Raw genomic sequence first — 23,535 nt, forward strand, 5'->3', positions numbered from 1 at the left:
AGAATATTATCCTAAGTAAGACTAAGATCTCCCAAAGCTGAATTTTTTTCTGCTGTAAAATCACTTGCAGACACCTTCTAGCTCAACCTTTAATTTCAAATACTAATTATAAGAGAAAGCAATATCATATATTTAATGTTATAGATCAATCCACAAATTATAAAAACTTTATTTTAAAGACATGAGGCTTTCTTTACCTTGCCTCTACAAACAGAGCGAACACAGTCCGTCATTTGTCCTGTCTCTAGTCTAAAGGCACGACATCGTTTCAGCTCTTGATCCCATAGCTTAACTGCTCCTCCTTCCTTTGAACTATGAAGAAATCAGGAACAACCCGTAAGTATAATGGCTCGCACAAAAAAAGGACAATTAATGTATGAAAGAACTATATTATTTTATGTAATGTATTGTAAATGAGAAATTTTATATGTGTTAAATTATTAAAGATTACATTTGTTTTTACCAAACAGGTGATGTTAATACGCTGAGCCTCCTAGCTAAGCAAGAAATACTCAAAGTCCTCATTCTGCTTTACAGAACAAGGTGAAAGATGGTCACTGCTAAGCTTAGTCTGAATTAGTACTCTTAGGGAATTTGTCTAGTCAAAGGAACAGCTGAGTCTGTGAACAAACTGCCATCTTATTATCAAGACAGGCAGACACTATCAAAATATAGTTGAGAGAAACAGGAAATATGTATTTTGCTACTGTGAAATAAACGACAACAGATTTTCACTTTTGTGAAAATTTCACTATCTTCATCACTGTGAAATAAATTACAAAGATATAGGAGAAAAATCACACAATGCTAATTGCACATGATACCCAACTAATAAATACTAATCATGAAAGCACTAAGCATTTCCCACCCACTTTCAAGAGAACTGGTATTTCAGTAAAGAACACATCAAAATAAAAAAAAGGTTTCTAAAAAGGAGGCAATATTTAAGGAAACAGTTTTAAAATCTGGCATTTCCAGTTGAGCTGGGACATGTTTTCTCTGTCCTCAAAGAGAAAAGAATCTCCCACAACAGAAAAGAAAACCTTATGTTCCACAATATCGAGCTGCCAGTGTTACAACTTTGATTACTGAACAAATGCTGACAAAGAACTCCAGAAAGTTTAATCACAATTACTGCTTTTGTACTATTATTACTAAAATAACTGTAACGAATTACAAATCACTAGTCCTTACAATGCAATATTCTTTGCTTCCCAATAGCACTGTTTTGACATAGGATTGGTCACCATGCTCAGCAAAAGGATTTTATTAAAAGAGGCTTGTGAACTGCAATTAAGAATGCCAAGAAAACATGAAGTTTTCCTAAATGTAGAATTTGCTTTGTATACTTTCAATATGCCATTTTCCCACAGGGGATGAATTATTGCTTCTTACTGTTATTCGTTACTATTTCTTTCAGGTCAAATACTAATTAGCTCTGAAGCTAAGTGGCAGCGAGAACATTCTCCAAATAAAACCATGGTGATGTTTTATAAATACTAGAAGAAAATATTTCAGCCATAGGAATAAGTAAGTTTTCAGCTTGTTCTGAGTATCAACCAGGATCTTTGAGGACTATTTAAGGAAAACATAGCAAACAAACTGTGTCCTGCAAAATGTAACACTATCATGACATGAGATGGACTGTATTACAGCTGAAGCATTTTTTTTCCCCTTTAATCATCAGCATGGTACTAAGAAAAGATTCAAATGCTTGAAGAGATATTTTGCTTACAATCCCAAAACCAAAGGATGTTGCTGTACCTTAGATTTGAGAGAAGACAGTTTGCTATCATAACTAAATGATCCTTCCCTTAAAAGAACCTATGCATTATGCTGTTATAATATTTATAATTCATTTATTTAATCACAGTTGGGCAAGTTACTTGGATTAACAACCTCAGTTCAACTTCAGAAAAAGTAGCAACCCACCAGGGACTAGGAAACTTTTAATGCTTAAAGCTGTATTTCAAACTAAATGTTTTTGCGTTCTCTCAAAAATAATACTGTTGTGATACATACCATTGAACCATTTAGTAACATGATAAAGTGATTTCAAGGCTACCTTTGATTATAACAGTTCAGGCCTTTTCAGCTTAAGGAGGGAGAACTGTATCATCTGTTTCATAACTGTGTATCTGTACTTGGAGAAACATTACCTGACTGATGTAATGCAGTATAATTGATAATGCAATATAACTAATAATCATTCACATAATAGGCAAGTGTAAAATAAATTATTTTTAAGCAAAATAATGTGAAGTCATCATAAAATGCCTGAAGAAACTTGCATGTGTGCTTTAGAAAGATGACTATTATCTAGAAGTTATAATTATGACGAACTATTTGTACATCATTTAGATTCTCATTCATCCCCCTTGACTTCAGGTACTTAAGCAAGACGCCAGGTCAGGATCCCAGTGACCCCAGGCTTTCTCTTATAATCAATGGAAAAAGGTACTTGAAGCTCATATGGGCTTACCTGCATTTTGGAGGTGGTGGCTACTTTTTTTTCCTACCACCTACTCAGGAATCCGAAAGTGACTACTCTTCTACCTTTGATGTCTCAGCTGCCTAGTGCTAGATGGAATGAATCCAAACCATTTTTAAAGAATACATGTGCATGCAGAAAAAAGGAAAAAGACAACTCACGGCCTTTCTTTGCCTCCTGTAACGATCAAACCATCTCTTAATGTGGTATACATTGTGAAAACAGGTCCATTGTGAGCTTTGGCCACAATTCGTATCAACACATGATCCTTCCAAACACAAACATCTCCACTGATAGTACCTGTAAATGTCAAGTTATTCTGAAAAGGGGAAAAATACACTCATCATCCGATTCTGAGTAAGGCAGGAAGAAAAACATTCATCACCATTTGCATTTAGGCTAGATTGCTTTTATTTGCTCCTGTAGAAAAGCAAACTATGGAACTGGTAATAACCACCTGTAGGGTCAAAACAATGAGCTACTATATTCCTTCTTGAAGTCTGAAACATGCTTTCTTGTAGCTAATAGGCTCTGCACTGCAAGAAGAAATGCAATGACTTCAGTTATAGCGTTATCTATGTTTTCAGCCTATCAGGCATGCAAACTGTGGTAAAAAAGTAGAAACCCAAGAACGGTTTTGGTATTTCACACAAACAGGCAATCTGCACCCCCTTGCTATGTACATTATGCTTGCAGTCACTTTTGTTGTTAGGTGTAGATACTCACTGGACTACAATAACCACTACTTTACAAAGAAAACAGTTTGACTTAACTAAAAGCTGCCTGTTCTTTACTTCTGCTTCCTGTTATTGAAAGGTCATAAAAATGTAATTACCTCTGAATTTAAGGGCAAATTATTAGGATACATTTAAAACCAACTGGAATTGGTTATTGAGCAAAACTGTTTTAGCAACTTATATGAACACTCCTCAAATTTGGTACTGTGCAGTATTTCAGAGTACCAGTACACATGTAGCAATGCATACAGATTATAACACAATGACCCCCCGGCAGGCATAAAATTAGCCTCATTTCTGCTGTTTGGTTCCTGCAGTAAAGTGAGCTTTGTTTCACCCGGATTAAGCAGCAAGCAGCATATCATCAGTCCAAAGCACCTATGTTCGTTTCTTTCGAAAACATACAAATCCATAATCTTTTCTGTTCTAAAGAAAGCTGGTATTTGTTCTAACTAGCAGGCAAGTATTAGAAACGCTAAACCGAGGTTAATAAAACAACTGACATACTCATTAGCAGGTTAGAAAAGTCTCATTGAATGGAATAAAGGCAGAAGAGTGAAAAAATGCTTGCTTGTGTGCATTTTAAAATAGTTTAAGGTACGTACCGCTCCAAAAGCTACAGACAGCATTGTTTGCATTCGGGCATCTTCTATGGAGCTCAGCAGCCCTTTTTTACTGAGAAGAGCTCTTCCAGCTAGTGTCCAGAACCTCACATGTTTTACTCCCACAGAAACAAACTGAGTATCTGAATCTGGTCTGAATTCTGCTACAAATATACGCTGGTTATGACCAGCTCGGCTGGCAATTTTGGCACCTGGCAGAAAGAAAATAGATGTTTTTAATTTGCTGAGAAAACCACACATTTATGTTTAAAAAACTATAAAAATTATGGAGAATGATGAGTCACCCAAGACCACACAGGTCGGGAAGAAAAGCACAAACTGCTCCTAAACTAAAACTAAATTAAGATGCAGATTAAAAAAGAAAAAGTAATTTAATAAGACCCAGTAGCAAAGTGTGGCACCTAATGAAGGTGCCATCTACTTAAAATTTTCAATTTCCTTTGGAGTATAAAAGAATTAGGAGCTCAGATCCAAGTAAGTTTCTATCTCCTCTTAAATTCCTATGACTCCTCTGAAAATTCCAAACTCTGGACAAATTACAAGTGACTAACGAATAACTTCTCTGCAAATTTTGTCCAAAGTTAGAAAATTTTGTCCTTTGTGCAGAAAATGCAGAAACTGTTACATATGGCCTCAAATTCAAAGGTAATGGTTTTCCAGTCTCTTCAGAGGTGTTAAAATCAGACATTTTGACCCACATGAAGATTCCTCAGTCTGGATCCTTGTTGAATCTGTATCAATTCTTAAAAAAAGAGCACAGGCACGTTCTGACTGAAATGGCAGTGCATTGCTGCATAGGCACATCCTTCATACTACCCAAGACTGTATAAATACAAATTTATTATGTTTATTTGACATTGTGTCCAGCTCCACATGATCTAGCAGACGAGCTGCGAAGGGTCACTTTTCATTAATTTGATAGCTGATCTTTAAACTTCTGAGAGATACTAGTTGATCAATGGAAATCTCCCGAGAGAGGAAATAAACCCCCTGAGACTAGAGAATCAGCTTCATAACCTGGGCGTGGCTTTGCCAGATGGAAAGGAGATGAAGAAAGGAGCTGACTAAATCATTTTAGCCTAAATCCTGACTCAGACCAAAGACAATCTGAAAACATGTGTATCTTCAGACACCAATTATATAGCTGCATAAGGGAGCTGTACCGGCATCATATTTCTGCCATTTTGGGGGGATAATTTTAGGAGTGCAACAACCTAGTCATGTAATCAGACTTTAGAGAAGAACACAGAATAACAGAAAATTTCTTCTGAGAACAAAAAAGATTTTACAGTTTTACCAAACAGCAAAGAAATTACTTTTGGGGGTGGGGTGGTGGTGGTGTGTGTGAGGGAAGAATGAAGACTACAATTTTCTTTAATTATTCTAGCTGGGAAGCTCCAAAGAAGATAGATTTAACAGTTACTGGAATGGGTAAGTACATTTATTTTACCTCTTCTTGTACAGTGCATAGTGTATAGCATTTATTGTAATAATTTCCAATCTGCTGGTATTTTCACGTTACAATTGCTCTTGACTGAAGCCAACATACCTCTAACAATATAAACACATTTTATGAAAAACAATCACTTTCCTACCTTCCTGCCACTTCCAAATGGTAATAGTATGTTCAGGATCCAGCCCTACAGAGAGCAGCAGTTTGCCAGTGGCACTGAAACTGACTGAGCAAACACCCTTGGAATGGTAGCACCGGAGTACCGACAGTGTCTGTTTGTTCATTGCATCCCACACATGAATAGAAGGAGCTGTAGCTACACAAATATAAAAATATGTAATTAGTATACAGTTTGAAAAGATCTAATGATTTGCTTATTGAAGCAGTTAATATTTTTTAGTAAGATCAATAAAATTGTTCTGGTCAGGTGGAAAAAAAAAAGAAAGAAAAGAAAGGAGATATTGACTTCCCTTTGGAAACCAATTTACAGCAAACAGGACCATTAGGAAGGACTAAGAAGCTGGCCTCATATACGCTACTGGAGATGAAAACTTTGCCTAACTGGACTTCTGAAGCACAGCAGAAGCTCTGAAAGCAAGCTGTCCTCTCCTGGTTTTCTCCTAGTAGAACTTAGTTCAGCATGCTAACTCAGAAACCTTCATAAATATTAAACAGATCATCAAGAATGCAATTTCGACATGGGGCTTTTGGATAGCTACAGAGAAATTACTTTACAGTGCAAAGCCAAAATCTCCTTTTCTACAAAATGGCCATCTGTCTGAAATGCATCCTCTCTTAGGAGAGCGTCAGTTGAATAATCAGCTTGCTTACTGATGTAGAAAAACTAGGGGATTTAATTTAGTGTGCATTGTTTAGACTGCAAGCTCTTTGCAGTAAGAACTGTCTTTCCATGCTACTAATGTATGTGGACTGTTTCTATTATGATGATGATTAGATTTTTTCCAAATGCAATGCCTTCTCCAAAGATCTTGCAATCTATGTACACAGTTTGCAATCTCTGAACAGAATCTAGGGCATATCCAGGACAGCATGAGTCTCACAAACATTTTTACTTCTGATCTCTAGTGATCGAACTGCAGAGTCTGGAGGTTACTGGTTACTGTCCTAGACCCAGATGCACAAAGACTAAATGCTATTTCAGCTCCATGCTTTGTGTTTCTAATCAGCTAAATCTAGTCCCTCAAAGGCACACATATGATGGGTAACAGTAGGCACAGGGACCTAGGTAAAATTTTAGTCACATGAAACTAAGTTTTTCAGCACAATTCCACAGCTTTTCCAAAACAGTCTTTAGAACAATCTTCCTAATTTCTTCTTTCCCATTGGAATTTCCTCTCATGGCACCAACATGTTGTTACCATCACCTTTTGAGAGGTACTACAGCACAGTATAGACATGCCATTAAAACAGAAAGGGTAGGGGCTGGCAACAACTGGCATGCCGTCCTTATGCAAAGTTGAGGGAAGGGAGAGCTTTATTATGGCTCTGAACTGGTTTTTCCTCTTCAGCACTCCTCTTGGTAAAGCTCTGTATTGCCCCTTGACCTGTGCACTTGCCCTATAGCCTTGGTCAAAATTTTTCTTTTGGGTGGCAGACAAAATTTCACCTAGATTTCATTCATAAGAACTGACAAAATCTTTCAGAGCAAGACTTGCAGGACAGAGAACGTGGACTCTTGAGTCCTCCTACTTGATGGCGTTCTTCTGAAAGTCTCTGTCCTGACATTGCGTCCTGTGACACTGTGGAGTACTCCAGCTGCTCAATGTCTGCTCTCACAAGAGAGATTTTCTAAGGTGTCATCTCCTGGGAGAAGTTAGATAAAGCTACTATGGGCTGGCAGGACAAAAAATATCTTCAGTACAATGAAGCAAACCTATACCAAGTCATTATGAAACTTGATTTGCCGTTCCAGCCTATCACAAACATTACTGCTTCAACAACCCCTGCCTCACTGTAGACAACAGAAAACTGGAACTAGAAAAGTGAAAGTTGCCAGTAAGAAAGCTGCCAAATAGCCATCGATAAATTTTAAGCAAAACTACGCAACTTTCTAATGAAGGCACGCGGCAGCTCGGATTCCAGATTAATGATTAAAGAAAAGAGTGCTGGTTTCAGGCAGTGACAACAGAGCGCAGTAATATACACAGGCTTAAACTACAGCTGCAGTAGGTGAGAAAAGGTACCTATAGTCTTCCTCCTATCCTTAGAGCAAGCATAAATTGGCATATTTAAAAAATGTCAACACACATTAAAAATGCCATCGTATATTTGTTCTTCTCAGAACAAGCTTTAGATCCACATGAAGATTATTATACTTTCTAGTCACACGTGAACACACATTTATGCATCTCTGAAGATGTGTCACAAGACAATTATGGCTGCATAACAATGAAGTCACTCACACATGATGGTGATGAGTTTTTAAGATTACTGTTGAAAAAACAAGTTAATAAAAAATAGCTCAGTCAAGACTATCAAACTGTCAAAGACCCAAAATGATACAGAAAAAATTAAACTGACATCATAACAAGCATTTTGGATCAGTGGTAATAACTGCATGACAATCATACATAAATGTGAAAAGTGATTGGTTTTTTTCACTCAGTCACCTAGGCCTCCTCAATGGAATTTACTTTAGAAATGCATATTGAAATTATACTCAATTGAGTATCTAAAACAAATGTTAATTGTCAGCCCCAACATGTCTATGCAACCTGCAAGCATACACAGGAATGCTACAGTAGCAGTATGTATTAGAAACTCACTAATCACTGGGCAGCAAGAAGGGGTTATGTTACAACAAAAGTACGTTTTAAGTGTGTCTAACATTTTAATTGTTTCTATATTTACAGTTTGCTGAGCTGTTGTGGTTTATATTCAGTGCTGACAGTAATATGACTGATACAGGGTTTTAATAAACTAAAAATGAATCCACATCACTTATTCCTCTATAAAGCTGTAGACTATTACTAGATAGTCTAACTACACCTGAAGATGTTAAAATTTTATTTCCCTTACCTGACATATCTGCTGAGTCTCCTGTAATGGAAAAGCAGCAGAAAAATAATTAGACCAGAAATAAGATAAAGTGCTAAAGAAAATATATGCCACATTTAGTGTAATTTCTTAACACACACCTTGATGTCACCTCTTTGCATTGAAGCAGCATCAATACTGCTTTTGGTGTTAAAGATGAACAATAACTGATAAAAGGCCCTCACATCAGAAATAAAAATTCATAGAATTAATATATTTTGATTTCTGTTTTGAGTTACAACATAAAAATCTAGTTTTGGTGTATGTTAGGTCTCTCTCTGCCAAACTAAATAAAAAACGTATTTTAGACATTACTGATATTTTAACAAATTAAGTGGGGAAAAAAGTGTTGAATGCTATTCTGCTAAGAAGTAATGTTTGAGTCTGATCTTGACAAGTGGCAAATACACCCAATTTTCTTCTATAGGAGCATTAAGAAGTCAGGACTATTCAGGTACTGGCAAGTATTACTGGGATTCTACATACAGCATTACTGTGTAAAAATATTTGAAATTATGTTTATGTAAATCTTTTGAAGATCTAAATCCTGCTGGTGAAACTATGCTTGTGCCAGTCATATCAGCTGGAAAAGTAGCATCAGTTAAGTATATTCTTTATGGAGTATGTACTCCTTAACATCTGTTCAGAATGTAAAAATAAGTGTTCTTTGAAGATATTTTGCTTCCAGTTAATTTTTCAGATTTAATTCTCTCCTTAAAAGTATGTTTGTAGTCTAATTTTTAAGTGTCATCTGCTCCTGATTTACATGCCTTAATCCATGTTACGAAACAGTTAAAATTGTTCTCCTGCTAGTTGATGCAGAAATGATTAAGGGTCCTGTGTTTCTTCTTGGGTAAGACAAACACTGAAGAAAATCCATGCAAAGAACAAATTTTCACATTATGCTTACACTCTTCCCATATATTCTATCATATGGAAAGGCAAATGGCCAAATAATGAAATGTGCTGAAAAAGCAAATTCCTAGGCAATAAAAGGTCTGTTATTCCCGCAAATGGTCTTTGCAATCAAATGATAGGCAAAAATCTGGTGATTATTTTTTCCATTTAAATAATTTCCATTAATGGTTTCTTTAAACTAATGTGAGACAAGAAACTCACCAAGAAATGAAGCTATTTTAGCTAAAGAGTTGCTACTATCAATGAGTCAATTTTAATGAGACACACACCTAAAAATCCAAAAGACAGAGGGAAGCAGGTAGTAAACTCTGACAAACTGACTGTATTTAGATGAAACATCTAAACCAAACCTACAGGGAAGAAAAAAAAAAAAAGCTACTCTGGCTAAAACTAAGCTTTTTTTGTGTTATATGCACTAAGGAAAACAATGTGGGTTGTAATCTGCTGAGGAACAACTGAAGGTATGAAAACTGCAGTTGGCTTGTAGGACTACAAAAACTACACTATTTGGCAAAATTTGGAAACAGCAGTATTAGTTAAGCGATGCAGATCCACAGTGGTTTTTTGTTGGTTGGTTTTTTTGGTTGCTTTTTTTTTTAACATGGTTAGTTCATAGATGCACTTAATATTACTATGAAACATGTATATTTTCCCCCTAAATCTAAATTTATCTGTTGGGAAACACCATTAGGGTTTTGGTTCTGCCTACAATATTACAACTATATATTATCAAAACACCAAGTAGGTATTATAAAACTGCCTGATGAGATAAAACCTACATAAAGTGGCATCTATTTTAAGGACTCTGGGTTTAGTCCATATAGAAATGAAAGATAGCTCAATTAAGCTTCTGATAGTAAATAAAACCAGACTAATTTCACGGGGCTTAAGATTTCTAAAAAAAAATATTTTGATAACACTTCAAACAAAAGATAAGCTTAATCTTCTTTCATGCCTCAATGTTTTTTGTTCAGCTTTATTAAATTACACTCAAAGAAACATGTAAAGAGGACAGGTAACTGAGTAACACTCATACAAACGGAGATAGCATAATCAAATATTTTTGTGATTAATCATGAACTCACAAGGCCCTAACTGCATGCTCTTAAGTTAATTTCTTTTTACAAAAATACAAACATACCTACTTGGCCAGTTGCCACTATGTTGGTAAACTTGGGGTGCTGATTTACAGTGAGGCACAAAATATCATCATTGTGTTCCTGGTAAAAAGACTGAGAGCCTAAAAAAAATAATAAAAAAGTCCAACTTTTAATTAAAACATTTATACACACATAGACATGGTTATGTTGAAAATTTTATATTTGCTAGAAAACAGCATTAAGATGATGTTGCAGTTTGGAGCTTAAAACCAAGAAACAGAAAGAAATTTCCGATTTTTTTATCTTTATTTTAACACATAGCACTCAGTAACTCCAAACTATTTCCTCAAGCCTTCTCCATCACGTTGCTCAAATATCACAGAAACAAACTGCATTGTGTTACTCTTAAAAGGTCTAAATTATCTAAACTAAATAGGTTATACGGAATGAATGTATTGATACGGATGTCTGAAAAGTAAACCAAATAAAAACACTAACTTGGTTCTAGAAAAAAAAATTAGTAACTACAATGACCCCACTGTTCAGGTGTTATACCTTCTGCGATAATTTTAACAAGCAAATTACAGAAAGCCGATACCAAAATATTCAAATCTTTACTTCCTCCAAATTTAGTCACCAGAAACATTTGAATATATTTAGCTTGCTTATGCAGCTATTACAAATCATCTCAACAGACTGAATTTTTAGCAAACAATTATAATAACGATAATAATGATGATACTACTACTACTACTAATTTCCCCATTTACTTTTATAGGATTTAAAGCATGCCAGTTACTTCATAAACTGTAACTCCATGTATATGAAGAAACATTGTTCCTCGAGTGGGTTTTTGCCTACCTGTTGCCACATTATACAAGATCCCAATAGACGCAGTATGATATATTACATCAGCACCATCATTCAAATAGTGCACATTGTTTCTGCAGTCCTTGCCTCGGTACCCAAATACCAGCTCCAAAATTAGGTCCTAAAAAAGATATTTACATCTATTAGATACTCAAAACTTTAAAGCAACTATGAACTTTACTGTATCTTCCAGGATTTTATTTTTCAGACATGTCCTTATGTAGTAAAGGAGAAGGAGTTTATGTCTCAAACCAACAGAAACTGAGATCCTGCCTTCCTTGTCAGCTTCCATTGCTGCTTATTCTTGTTGTACAGTAAAGTCATCTTATCATCTCGTGTTTGGTGGATGCTGTAGGATATTTATATGTGCATACACACACACACACTCACACATATATATATATACAGAAAGAGTCACTCATGTATGATACACATATATATAAATAAATAAATTTCAGTGAGCTGAGAATACAGCTTTTTTGATGCATAAGATAACAAGAAACAAAGAATGACAAATATTGGTCCACAATTTAGTTCCAGCTGGCAATTAAGAAAGCTGAATTACAGACTACAACTTCTAGCACACAGATGGCAAAAGGCCATTTATTATGCTACACCAAACATTTTGTTTTGTATCACAGAAAATATCTCAGTTGATATGAAGCATTGCAGTTTTCAATGTTAGGTGAAATTTCCAGTTCAGATTAATCAAAAGTGAGTATATTTATTTGCACTGGCTATATAATTAAAAAACAGGTGCCTGAGCTAAAGGCATCAGCAGATTTAAAAAAATTATTTTATTCTTAGAACTGTTAACAATGAATTTTAAACAAAGTGTTAAAATAAATTTAAAAAAAACCTGCAGTAAAAGATGTTTTGTTTTATTAGCTATAATATACCCATTAATAATCCAGTTATATAAACAGGACATAATGCTTTCTACACACTGCATTTAAAAGGTTTTATTGTTACTAAGAATTAAGTTGTGCTACAGTTTGTTTTCAAGAAAAAGTATCAGGCTTTTTGGATTTTAAAACAAAAAATTATCTCCCACTTTTCTGCTGTATATTTACTCATTATTCAATAATCCCATCTTTGATACATTTAAAATGAAACAATCACTTAGTGTGTCCGCAAAGGTGTCAATTTTTGGCAAAAAACAATCCTAAAAGGAGAGGAAGAGGAGGCCGAAGTTTTTCTTACCTCTATAGGTCTCTTTTTTTTCCCAACATTATTTGTCTGAAGTTTCTCTGGCTGTGGCAACGCCCTACTAACTGGTGGTCTGAAATAAAGAACTGTGAATAAGAGAAGGCTGTCCGTCACCCATTCCATACTAACAACAGTACCTTCCAACCTGCTATTGCATATGGAAAACTTACAGCCCTATCCTGCCTAACTGATATTTGCATTCATCTTTAAAAGAAATAACTCTGTCAAAGGAAAAAAACCCAAACATCTTTGTTTAACACACTAGGTTTTCCAACAATTCTTCAACAATCCACGAGGTTAATACAAAGCTTGTTTTACAATGAAATGACCACTGGTAATAATTGTCTTAGCTTTTTCATGGTATATTCTTAAGGTACTTTCATCTTCTCTGTAGCAATTTTTATTGGGTAAACTTTAAAGGCTTACCTGGTCAGCCTAAATACTTGAGAGAACTATTCCCACATGCCTCCAGTAGGCCCTAACTTTTCCTATTTTTCTAACAGTTTGTAGAAAGAACTCCAGGTACACCTGCCCATTCAGTGTTACTTCAATCAACAGAAACAAGTTATTGATCAGCGCTTAGTTGGAAGTAAACCATCACCATGCAAATGCACGAATATCAGCCATAACTTATGTTCCACTGTTCTGAATAGCCCAGATTTAATCAAGAAATCTCAACTAGATACATTTGATAAATATCTGTAACATATCTTTCAGATTACATTCAACTGCTCGTATACAAAGGAAGATACAAACAAGTAAATTTCATTTATCAAAATTATGCAATTATTTCTAGTAATTTGCAGGAGCATTGGTTATTGATTCTACACACGCAGCATAAGTGGCCATGAAAAGAAAGCTGCAAGTTTGCCCCTTAAGAAGAATCATTAATTTAAAAATAATTCTACATATAGATTCAATGAAATCCAGCTGATTTAATCCAGTAGGCAGTGTGACAAACAAATTTCACACATAAAGCTCTTTAGTATTCCCTTTTTAGGATGAAGTACTTTTAATTCCATCTGCACTCCTGAATGACTTCAGTGTGTGTCTTTTCTGAGAACAACAGACTATGATTTTTTGTACACTGTGTATTCTGAACTACATTCAAGAAATATTTTTTCAGTCAAATAAAAGACCATTTTCTGAGTTTTATTTCTTCACTTTCCTTGCCTATTTTTAGGACAATTTATAGACTGATGTCATATCACCAGTTGAAAGATTTGTACATACTGTAACGCAAACTATACTACAACTGTAAACTGTGTTCTGAGATACTTCAGTTACTTCCTCTATGCTTAGAAGCTTGTAAAGTACCTATGGAAAAAAAATTACAAAAGAAAAACAGATAATGAAAAATTTCTGTCTAGTAAAGAAGTCTGTCAGAAGCCTGGATCACCCAAACATCAAGTTTATTAAAACTTGTTATTTTGTTAGATAGGGCCAGAGGGAGGTACTTGAAATATTTAACTCAGCATCATAAATCTAGATTTTATGAAATGTGAAATCTTTACTATAGAAAATTCAAATCCAGATCCAAAAAGAAATAGCGTACTTTACATTAGATAGTTAAGACAGTGAGTCTTTTCATAGGGAGTGGATATGGGCCGTATTAAAAAAAAAAAAAGGTATCACAACAAAGTATGAAATAATAATTTAAAGTTAGAATAAAAAATTCAAGGCATGAAGGAAAATAACCAAGGCTCATGTTTCATATTTATTTATAAATAAGTGTAAATTAAAACAGAAAACAATTATTGAGGTAGAACTTCACAAAGAATGGTAGTCTAACACTTGTTTTTTGCCACTCCAAAATTCCTCTTCTTGGAAAACAGACTTCTAAAAACTGGTAGTACAGGCAAAATCTGGGGACATGTGGACATGCACTACATTTCTCCTCACTCAGAGACAAATATCAAAAGACAGCAGCATTTAAATATACACCTTCAGTCCTGCTTGAAATATGTCTGGTGGGAATGTATCCCCAGACTTCATTCTCAAAGGTCCTCAGTTACAGATGTTTTTTTACTCTCAGAGGTCTACCAGTTAGAAGGAATTCACATACACTTCAAGACAGAAAAGCAAGGCATTTTAATTTCTTTTTGAGTAAGAAAAACAGCCTGGACCTAGCTCACAGCCATAGCATCCTGTCCCTTAGCCTGTGAAGGTGAAAAAGTATTCTCCTCACTTTTGGAAAAGAGGAGGAAAAGCAAACCAAGCAGAGTCTGGGCTGCCCTCATCATCTATACTAGCACGTTGCCCAGTATAGGAGGCAAAGAATATATCTGATTTCTGTCAGCATTCCCAACATCCAATTTCATGACCACTCTTGAATCACTACTGTCTCCCAGTGAGTTCTTTCCAGGTCTTATACTTGATGTAAAACTCCTGGCCTCCCCAGCTATTTTCCAGGTCCTTCCTTCTCTTCTGTCCAGTCACCTGACTCCTAGCATCCTCTCATCTAGCCTGTCACATATCACAACAATAATATTCCTACATATGATTAAAATTCTCACTTTTTAGTTTTTTTTTAAAAAATAAACTTTTATTTAGAAGTTTCTAAATTATCAACAGAAAACACTCTCAACAGGTCACAATGTTTGTCATATTAAATATACATGGAGAGAGGTCCATTAAGTTTTGCAGAGAGAAAAAAAAAAATCTTTGACCATATTTGTTCCCCTCCTTCACAGTAGATGAGCAATTTTAGTTATAAATACACTGATCAAGGGGCAACAGGTATCTCCCAGTGCCGCAGAAGCCATCTTATCACTGTGTGCTACTCAAATTGGGTCAAATCCAGTCAAGTAAAACTACTGAAATGCATGAACAAAAACTAAAAGGCACAGGTTCTGTATGGGAAATGGGCTTTCTGAAAGCACTTCAGTGATACAGAGAATAAAAACCTGCCCTTACTCATTCAAGTAAATGAAGAGACAAAGAAAGAGAGAAACCAATACAGCCCAGACCCAAATAAAATTTGTTGTTGTTGCTGGTAGCTGATGTAGCTTCATCAAACATTTGAGGTAAATTTACATTGATACCCTCTTCTTTCATAAACAACTTTTTTTTTCCCCTCCATATGTTTTTTTTTTTTAAATGGTCACCCTGACCTCCCAAAATATTAAAAATTACAGGTTTGTTTGAGTTTTAGAGTGATTTGGGGTTTTGTGGAGGTTTGTTTGTTTGTTGGGGTTGGTTGGTTGGTTTTTTCGGGGTTTTTTTTTTGCATATGAATACAAGAATTGCTTAAAACTGAACAAGTTTTAGTGCTTATGATTTCTGAAGTTAAATGGCAAAATAATAACCAGTTCTCTGTCTCTGCAATCAAAAGTCTCTGAAGAATGAACAGGATTGACAAGTTAAATGAGTTGTACATAACCATAATTACACATATCCTGTTATTTTACGCCTAAGAATTATAGTTATTGAAATATATCTAATACCTGATTTCTGTAACAGATTAATGACATTAAGAGCTGCTAACCATTTTTTTTTCCTACCTACAGGTTATTATTTTGAATTATAATTAAAATCCCTTAAATCCTTTCAGACCTCCATAACTGCTGCTCATTTATTAGGTAACTCGGACCACACTTATAAATGCAAGAAGCTCCTTAAAAAATACTTATACAAAAGTAGTTCCTTTAAAACTTACATAATGCTGACTTTAAATCCTTTTAAAATTAAGCAAACACAACATGTACCTTTGTCTTTTTAAACATGGAAATCAGGAACAATGCTGAAGTGCTGAAAACTGGAAGATTGTACACCAGTGATTCTGTTGGTCCTAACCATTAGTTTCCCCAGGAATCAGAGAGGTGGGAAAAAGAGGAACCTATAATAAATATTATCAGTGTTCACAAGCTTTCCACTGTCATGTTACCTCTTCTCTCATCCCATGCAGCAGCTATAAAACCAAACAGCAAGCACAGTAAGGAGTATTGCAGAAATGTGACACTGGTGTACTGTTTGTTGTGCATGCTGCTTCTACTGGCATGTGGTAGAACTCAAAAAGTCCTCTGGAGAAAAAAAAAAATAAATCCAGCCCTCTATGACACGCATATTAAGGATTAAAAAGAAAATCACAATGCTACCTGACTCAGCTGTGAAGCATCAATGTCCAAGATATGACTGCTAGCTTACACATACACCAGCAGAAAAAAAATCCAAACTTTCTTGAATAAAGTAGAAAAAGATAAAACCTTCTTACAGTTCCAGAGAGCTTTTATAGCTGACAGACACATGTAATTTCTGATGCTTTTAAGACAGCACGGAAATCTTTAAGTGTAGCTTCCTTTAGATTACATTGCAGCCAGCAGATGGAAAAAGAACATCAGGATTGTAGATCTAGTAATCTTGCATAAATTTCTCTATTACTGATATACTTTTTCTACTGTTCAAAGTAATGCCACTTGAAAAATAAATTAAAAAAAAATATCTATGAAAAGTAGTGCAAAGACAGGAGACTACTACGCATTACCACACAGAAAACCACCTGATCTAAAGCACGATGTCCAAACTGTAGGGAACAGAGCCCAGTTCTCTTAGGTCAATTCCTAACAATGTATCCATAAAAATATTTTTATGCCCATCTGGATTTAGAGCTTCTAAGGAGAAAAAAAAGTATTCCCAGAAATGCTGTTATTTAGGAGAAACAGTGTATAATTATCAGTTGTCAGAGGCTAGTGCTGTTTGACTGCTCTTGCAAAGATATGTAAAAATCAGAGACTGAGGAGGACTGCATAGGTCAGCGGAGATCCAAAGAAATAACACAGATACATCTAAAGCAGCAGAGGAAATCCCTGAAATTTATATATTTGAGGTAAAGAAAATGAAAAGTATGTTCAACTAGTTTTTCCCTGAAAAAAACAACCCACCGAAACCACCAAAGGCAAGCTTAATAGCAGTTGGAAACTTGATGACCATAGTTTACCCAGAGAGCTTTGGAGAAGCAGCGAGGGACAATCCTGTGCTGACCAGGCAAGTGGCACACAAGGGCTGTAGGCTCCATCACTGGAGCTCAGGCCTGCCTCACAGATGGGGGTAGGGACAGATTGAGCAAAACTGCGCAATCCACCTCCTGCTCACTCCAGAACGCTTCCAAACGTTTTATATTTTTATTTTCTGATTTGTCATGGACAATTCAGCAACAGTCTTATTACTGTTGCTCTAGAAATTGATAAAACACAGCATAAAGAGCCCTTCTTCCACTTGTCACCCGCACATTTGATAGAGCACTCAAGTCTCATTTCTTTCCTGCCCCCCCTTATTTAATTTATGTCCCTGAAGATAAAAAAGCCAATTAGAGAAAAAGAAAGCAGAAAAACTAAATAGAGCAGAAGAGCACAGCTAAAGTTTCATGAAAGCAACAAAAACTGAAAGGACATGGTTCTGGCACAGGTCTATGTTACCGGAACTGAGCTGACTGGAAGTGAAGACTTCTCTGCTGCTCGGATCTAGAATGTGGCATTTTTATAGCGTTTGCTGTCTGCTAATCCCTTGTGATAGAATGGGAGAAGAGGTAAAACAATTTCACATTACGCAACTACTTGAAAAGACCATCTATACTTAAAAGCTGTACAGATAAAGAGATACAAATATAGGTTTGATATCCATCCTTAGCCTATCGTTAAAGTATGTTTACATTTGTACATTACCATACAAAAGGGTAAAGTAAATGTACATTGGTCAATAAAACTTGACAATCTATATGCAGCTATACTATCTCACAGGTCACCTAAACAATTATATAAGTACCCACCTATGACAGACTAACTCATTGATTCAGAGCAGTGGAACTGGAATGCAAATTACAAGCACATATGCATTTTTTTCCCCAGTTAAGTTTAAAGACTGTAACTTGTGCACTTAAAAGCAGGAATGCTGAAGGACACCAGAATACATTTTCCAAGTGCTTTTTTAAAGGTACAAAGGCTGAAGATATTTTTCATTTGCTATTTAATGTGCAGGGAAGCCACTAAAGGCATGCATATACAACACACAGTGGTCATATACCTGTATGTGTAACTGGCTGCATGATCATAAACTGTGTGCAAAAGATGGGAAGGAGAGCATGAACATTTTGGGGTGAATGCACATACAGATGGGATCAGTTTGAACATATGGAAGCAGAGTTCCAGCCATCTATCACAGGGCAAATAAATACCTCAACATTGGCACTTAATTTTCAATATGATAACAGAATCTGTATATATAGTTTAATAATTCTTGTTATGAGACCATAAAAAATGGAATACAAGCATTTTGCAGTAGTTTGTGAAACAAAGAAATCCCTTTTCATGGTTGTCTTGTATCATGTTCTTGTATTTCACTCACTGTTTTTATTCTTGGTACTGAATTTCTAAAGTTATTAAGGGAGGGTCTTCTGTGGTTAATATAAACTGCCATCAATTCTTTGAGTTCCATGGTAACTTATGACAATGCCAATTACAACACTTATTTCTGTTTTAAAAATCCAAGTGTTGTTTTGGGCATGATTTCATAGAGCAAGTTACAGCTGTTGGTACAAAAGAAGTCCCTTCCTGTGAGGGTCACCATAGCTGCACCTTGTACTCCGGGGCACTTGCAGAGAACTTGGCAACTGATTTTGCAGTAGCCTTCAGCAGGAAGTGACATTCACTCCCTCCCCAAAAGGTGTTGGCAAGCATGAAGTAGAGAATTAATTTTAAAAGTAAGGAGGAGTTCTTCCACTTATTCTTGGTAAGACTGTCAAAGCCACCTATGAAGCTTTAGGGGTCTGCTTTCCTTTAGAAGATAATGAAACCCGGTAGTTTTTAAATGCTGCTTCTTGACAGTGATTAGTCATAATTATTTTCATGTGCCCTATGAATAGTAAGTGCCATTTTGTATGCACTAATGCAGATATAGGTAATTTATTACTCAATTAATTCAACAACATAGACAACTTGACATGTCAGGTGGGACTGTCCCATCAAATGTAAAACCATCTACTTTTGAGGTTCATAGCTGCCCAGTAGAGAGTGCTAATCTCTGTATTTTAATAAATATTATTGAAAAATACTATTTGTAAAACATGCAAGTTTAATGTTCTATGTAGTTAATTTTATAGCGCTAAGTAAATAAATATCTAGCTTATTGTATGGAATACAGCTACAATGAATACATATAAATTTAAAATCTGTAGTACAGCAATATTTTGAAGAGTGAGAGGTGCATGGCATAGCACCCTACGTGACAGATGGCTTTTTAAAGAAAATGGGAGATGATAGTAAAATATGGACTAGATAGCAAAATAAAAGCATTACCTGGAACCTCTTTTCAGCAGCAGGTGGGAAAGAGAAAAGGATTACTTATACAAGTTTGGCTGAAAGCTAGGTGTCAGTGAATTATTTATAGAAATTATTATTATTGACTTTCTGGTTCGTTTACTTCTTTTTACAAGGGGATTATTCACAACTTCATAGGTTATGTAAATCTATTGTACAGAAAGCTCCCATTCACTTATATGAGAATCATGAACATGTGTTGGCATGAGAATATATTTCTTAGGACTGATCCGTACTGTAAACAGAGAAAGCAAGCAGAAGCAGACCCAAAACCCGCTGAAGTATATCAAGCATTTAAAGAGAATTAAACACAACAGCCAAATTACTCGAAGTTGTGCAAGTTTAACTTCCTGAAATGAGCTAGTGAATAGAACATGTCAACTCGCTATTAAAGACAGATACTCAAGTTCACTCAGAAAAACACATTCAGTTATACTAAAATACATTTATCTCAGCTAGTCAAAATGTGTGGGGTACTGAGCACTGCTGATACATACTGTTTTTTCATTATTGAATTCAGTTTGTTGACTGAAGATATTTTGAAATCTGTTTCACAAATTTGGTGCACTGGATGGGTTTTCTCAGTTGTATGTGATGCCTACTCCTACATTTAAACTAGCAAAACATCATTATTAATCATCAGAATATATGGGCATGTACAGATTATTTCCTAATATTAGTACTATGCATGGGCACTTTTCATTAGCCTGATTAGCAGTTACACTTCCTTTGTTTTGATTTGCTTTTCTTTTAAGAACTACCTAGCAATTTGACTGCAGCAAGGAGGACACTAGTTATCAGTCTTTTCCACTTACAGGTGAAGGAAAAAGATTTTTTGTCTCATCTGTTAGGGAAAACTTTCCAGAAAATTAAGACAACAGTGCTGAACAACTTGCAAATGGATGTGGATGATGTAAGGTTCAGATAAAGGAACCGTCATTTCAGTAACTTTCTCCCTCTTTCACACCCTCAGAAGTACAATTTACATTTATCTACCCTTTGTATCAGGAAAAAAAAAATAAAAATTCTTCACTTCTGGATCAGTACAGGACTAGTTTGTAAATAGTTTGTAAGCTCCCTTCCCATTATGAATACTCAAGAATCTGAAATAGGTTATGCATTTATGTACATCCTTCCACACAGAGAGAAATAATCCTCATGACAAAAAAACCCCAAAACAAACCAAAAAACAACACTGGGATCTTCCCATACAAGAGATCTTGGCACCTGGACTGAGTAATGGTATGTATTAAGAAAACAAGATAGCGATGACTATGAGAAACAAACACTGAAAATGGTTTTAGTTGCTTGCAAATATTTAGTATGGTAAATTCATGGTGAAAAATTCAACCAGAATTCCTGGTTATTTAGTTTTGAGATCTTTTGGTACAGCCATTCTTGTCTCAAGTACATTAATCAGAGCATCATCCCTTTGACAGTGACAAATACTGAATACTTCAAGGAGTATAAGAACAGAGTAAGAATGGAGTGATATCCTCCAGATTCTTCTCCCAACCTCCAGTGATTTCCAGTTCAGGGAGTAGCTGAGCCAGAAGTGTTTTAAAAATTAACCACCCATGATGAATTTTTCTCCTAAGCAATTTATCCAGCCCCAAAACATACTAGGAAAGAACTTTCAGTAAAGGATAGAAACACAGTTTTCCAAGTTATTTTGTGCTGCTGAATATCCACAAAGCTCTAGACAACCACATTAGATAAACAGTAGATATATTTTCACATTAAAATATTATCTTTTAATATTATTACTCAGAAATTACAAACAATTCAGAATACATAGTGCTGTCCTACAGCCAATGCCATTTTGTGTTTTCAATTGAAGTTAAAGTAAGTATTCCAATGTAAAATATATTTCATGGTAATTTTACTACTAGAGAATGACATATCATGAGTAGACGTAACCTTAAACTATATTGCAAGCAGACCTTAAACTGAATGAATCTGAATAAAATCTTGAGTCCTAGCATCCCTAATTTTTAAAAAAACATGCCTGAAATTTAAGAAGTTTCAGGTTTCAACATCTTTCCATTGAGCACATCAACTTTTATGGCACTAGCATCTCTTATTTTCAAAAAATACTTCTCTCTCTCTCTCATTTTCTTTCAAATATCAAATTTCTTAGACAAGACTGTTAGGAAAAAAAAACCCAGAAAAAAAGTGGGGAAAATCATGTTTGTCCTGAAGGAAAAAATAAAGACAGTCCTGCATTGAAGTATAAATTGATGCAACTCACATCTGAAGTTAATATGTTAACCATAAAAATGATTAAGACACAGAAATGTCCACTGCTCCTAGCAAAACTGTGTTGTGAAGGGGAAAAAAAATTTTTTTAAACTTCTGCTATTGCAAGGGAAAGCCATAATTTATGAACAAAACCAGAAAACGGAGAACAGGACACTACCTCCATTGGAAACCAAAAATAATTCTTTGTTCACATTCACGTTCTGGGAAATGCATTTACATTTTTAATTCAGGGTCACTGGAAAATTACTATGATACATCAAAAGCGGAATCCCATGTTCCACACTTCACAGAGAATGTACCTACTCACCAGACTGCAGTGTTTTGCAGCCTCTTTCACTTATTCTCCCTTTCTAACCCTAGGGATTATTTAATTCCTTTCCACAGAGCTTTAGGAGAAAGGAGTGACACTGTTTTGACCCACACAGTGATATGTATTTTAATTTTTGGTAGACTAAATGTCCTAAAACTCTGATTTCCTATGTCACTCTACTACTTACAACATCAAAGGTGCAATCAACTTAACCTTTCTAATAATATTAGAATCAAAATAATTTTAGTGAATCAATTTTGGGTACCCAGTTGAGTAATTTCTAACTCTAAATCCAGACGATGGCCTCAGACTACAACTCTCGCCTTCACAGATGTGCTTTTGTGAAACAGAGGTAGGAAACAGATGAGATTTCATGTATGCTTCTTCCTTTAGCATTCTATTGTTTATGTCATTTAATACTCTGGATACTAATAATCGTATTCCTTCTACATAGAAGGAACTTCACTATGGCAAGGATTTATGAGTTCCACTTCAGCTGTCAGGTACAACAATCAAGTAGCAACATTATTTTTGGTATGGTCTTTATACGTAGCCTTAGAGTTTAATTATCTGGTAACATTTACGTCCATCTTCTCCCATACAGAATTAAATACCTCCTACACTCAACAGTAAAAGATATTCAAATACTTTCTCATAAGGAATCCCCTTTATACACAAAGTCAAAATTACTGGAAAAACATTCTCAGAGGCACATTCTACACTGGTGTACACCTCTGATCCTCAGAATACAAGGATTCCAATAAAGCGCTACAAGACACAGCTCTTGTAATGTTTGGCAGTCAATATAACAAGCCTATGCACAACAAGGAATGACAAAGATGTACTACCCACCCCGAGCAGTTGTACTTGGTTTGTGTGGAAAGGTTTTGGTAGCAGGGGGACTGCAGGGGGGCTTCTGTGAGAAGCTGCTGGAAGCTTCCCCTGTGTCAGACAGAGCCAATGCCAGCTGGCTCCAAGATGTACCTACCACTGACCAAGGCTGAGCCCATCAGCGATGGTGGTAGCACCTCTGGGATAACGTGTTTAAGAAGAGGGGAAAATAACTGCTGCGGAACAGCAGCCAGAGACAGGAGGGAGAATATGTGAGGGAGATAACTCTGCAGACACCGGGTCAATGCAGGAGGAGGGCAGGAGGCGCTCCAGGCACCAGAGCAGATTCCCCTGCAGCCCACGG

General features: G+C 35.7%; 1 protein-coding gene across 1 annotated transcript in view; it reads right to left on the reverse strand.

The window, feature by feature from the left end:
* The window catches only part of EML5 (EMAP like 5), a 110,896-nt gene that overhangs the window by 9,712 nt on the left and 77,649 nt on the right, over positions 1–23,535 (reverse strand). Inside the window, exons 29-37 of the mRNA XM_056344959.1 lie at positions 19,748–19,756; positions 12,453–12,531; positions 11,241–11,370; positions 10,421–10,519; positions 8,344–8,364; positions 5,447–5,620; positions 3,834–4,042; positions 2,653–2,810; positions 198–312 (exon numbers count right to left, since the gene is read on the reverse strand). Of these exons, the coding sequence (XP_056200934.1) occupies positions 198–312; positions 2,653–2,810; positions 3,834–4,042; positions 5,447–5,620; positions 8,344–8,364; positions 10,421–10,519; positions 11,241–11,370; positions 12,453–12,531; positions 19,748–19,756 (994 nt within the window). The remainder of the gene's footprint in view (positions 1–197; positions 313–2,652; positions 2,811–3,833; positions 4,043–5,446; positions 5,621–8,343; positions 8,365–10,420; positions 10,520–11,240; positions 11,371–12,452; positions 12,532–19,747; positions 19,757–23,535) is intronic.

Source organism: Falco biarmicus, chromosome 7 (genome assembly GCF_023638135.1).
Source record: "Falco biarmicus isolate bFalBia1 chromosome 7, bFalBia1.pri, whole genome shotgun sequence".
NCBI lineage: Eukaryota > Metazoa > Chordata > Aves > Falconiformes > Falconidae > Falco > Falco biarmicus.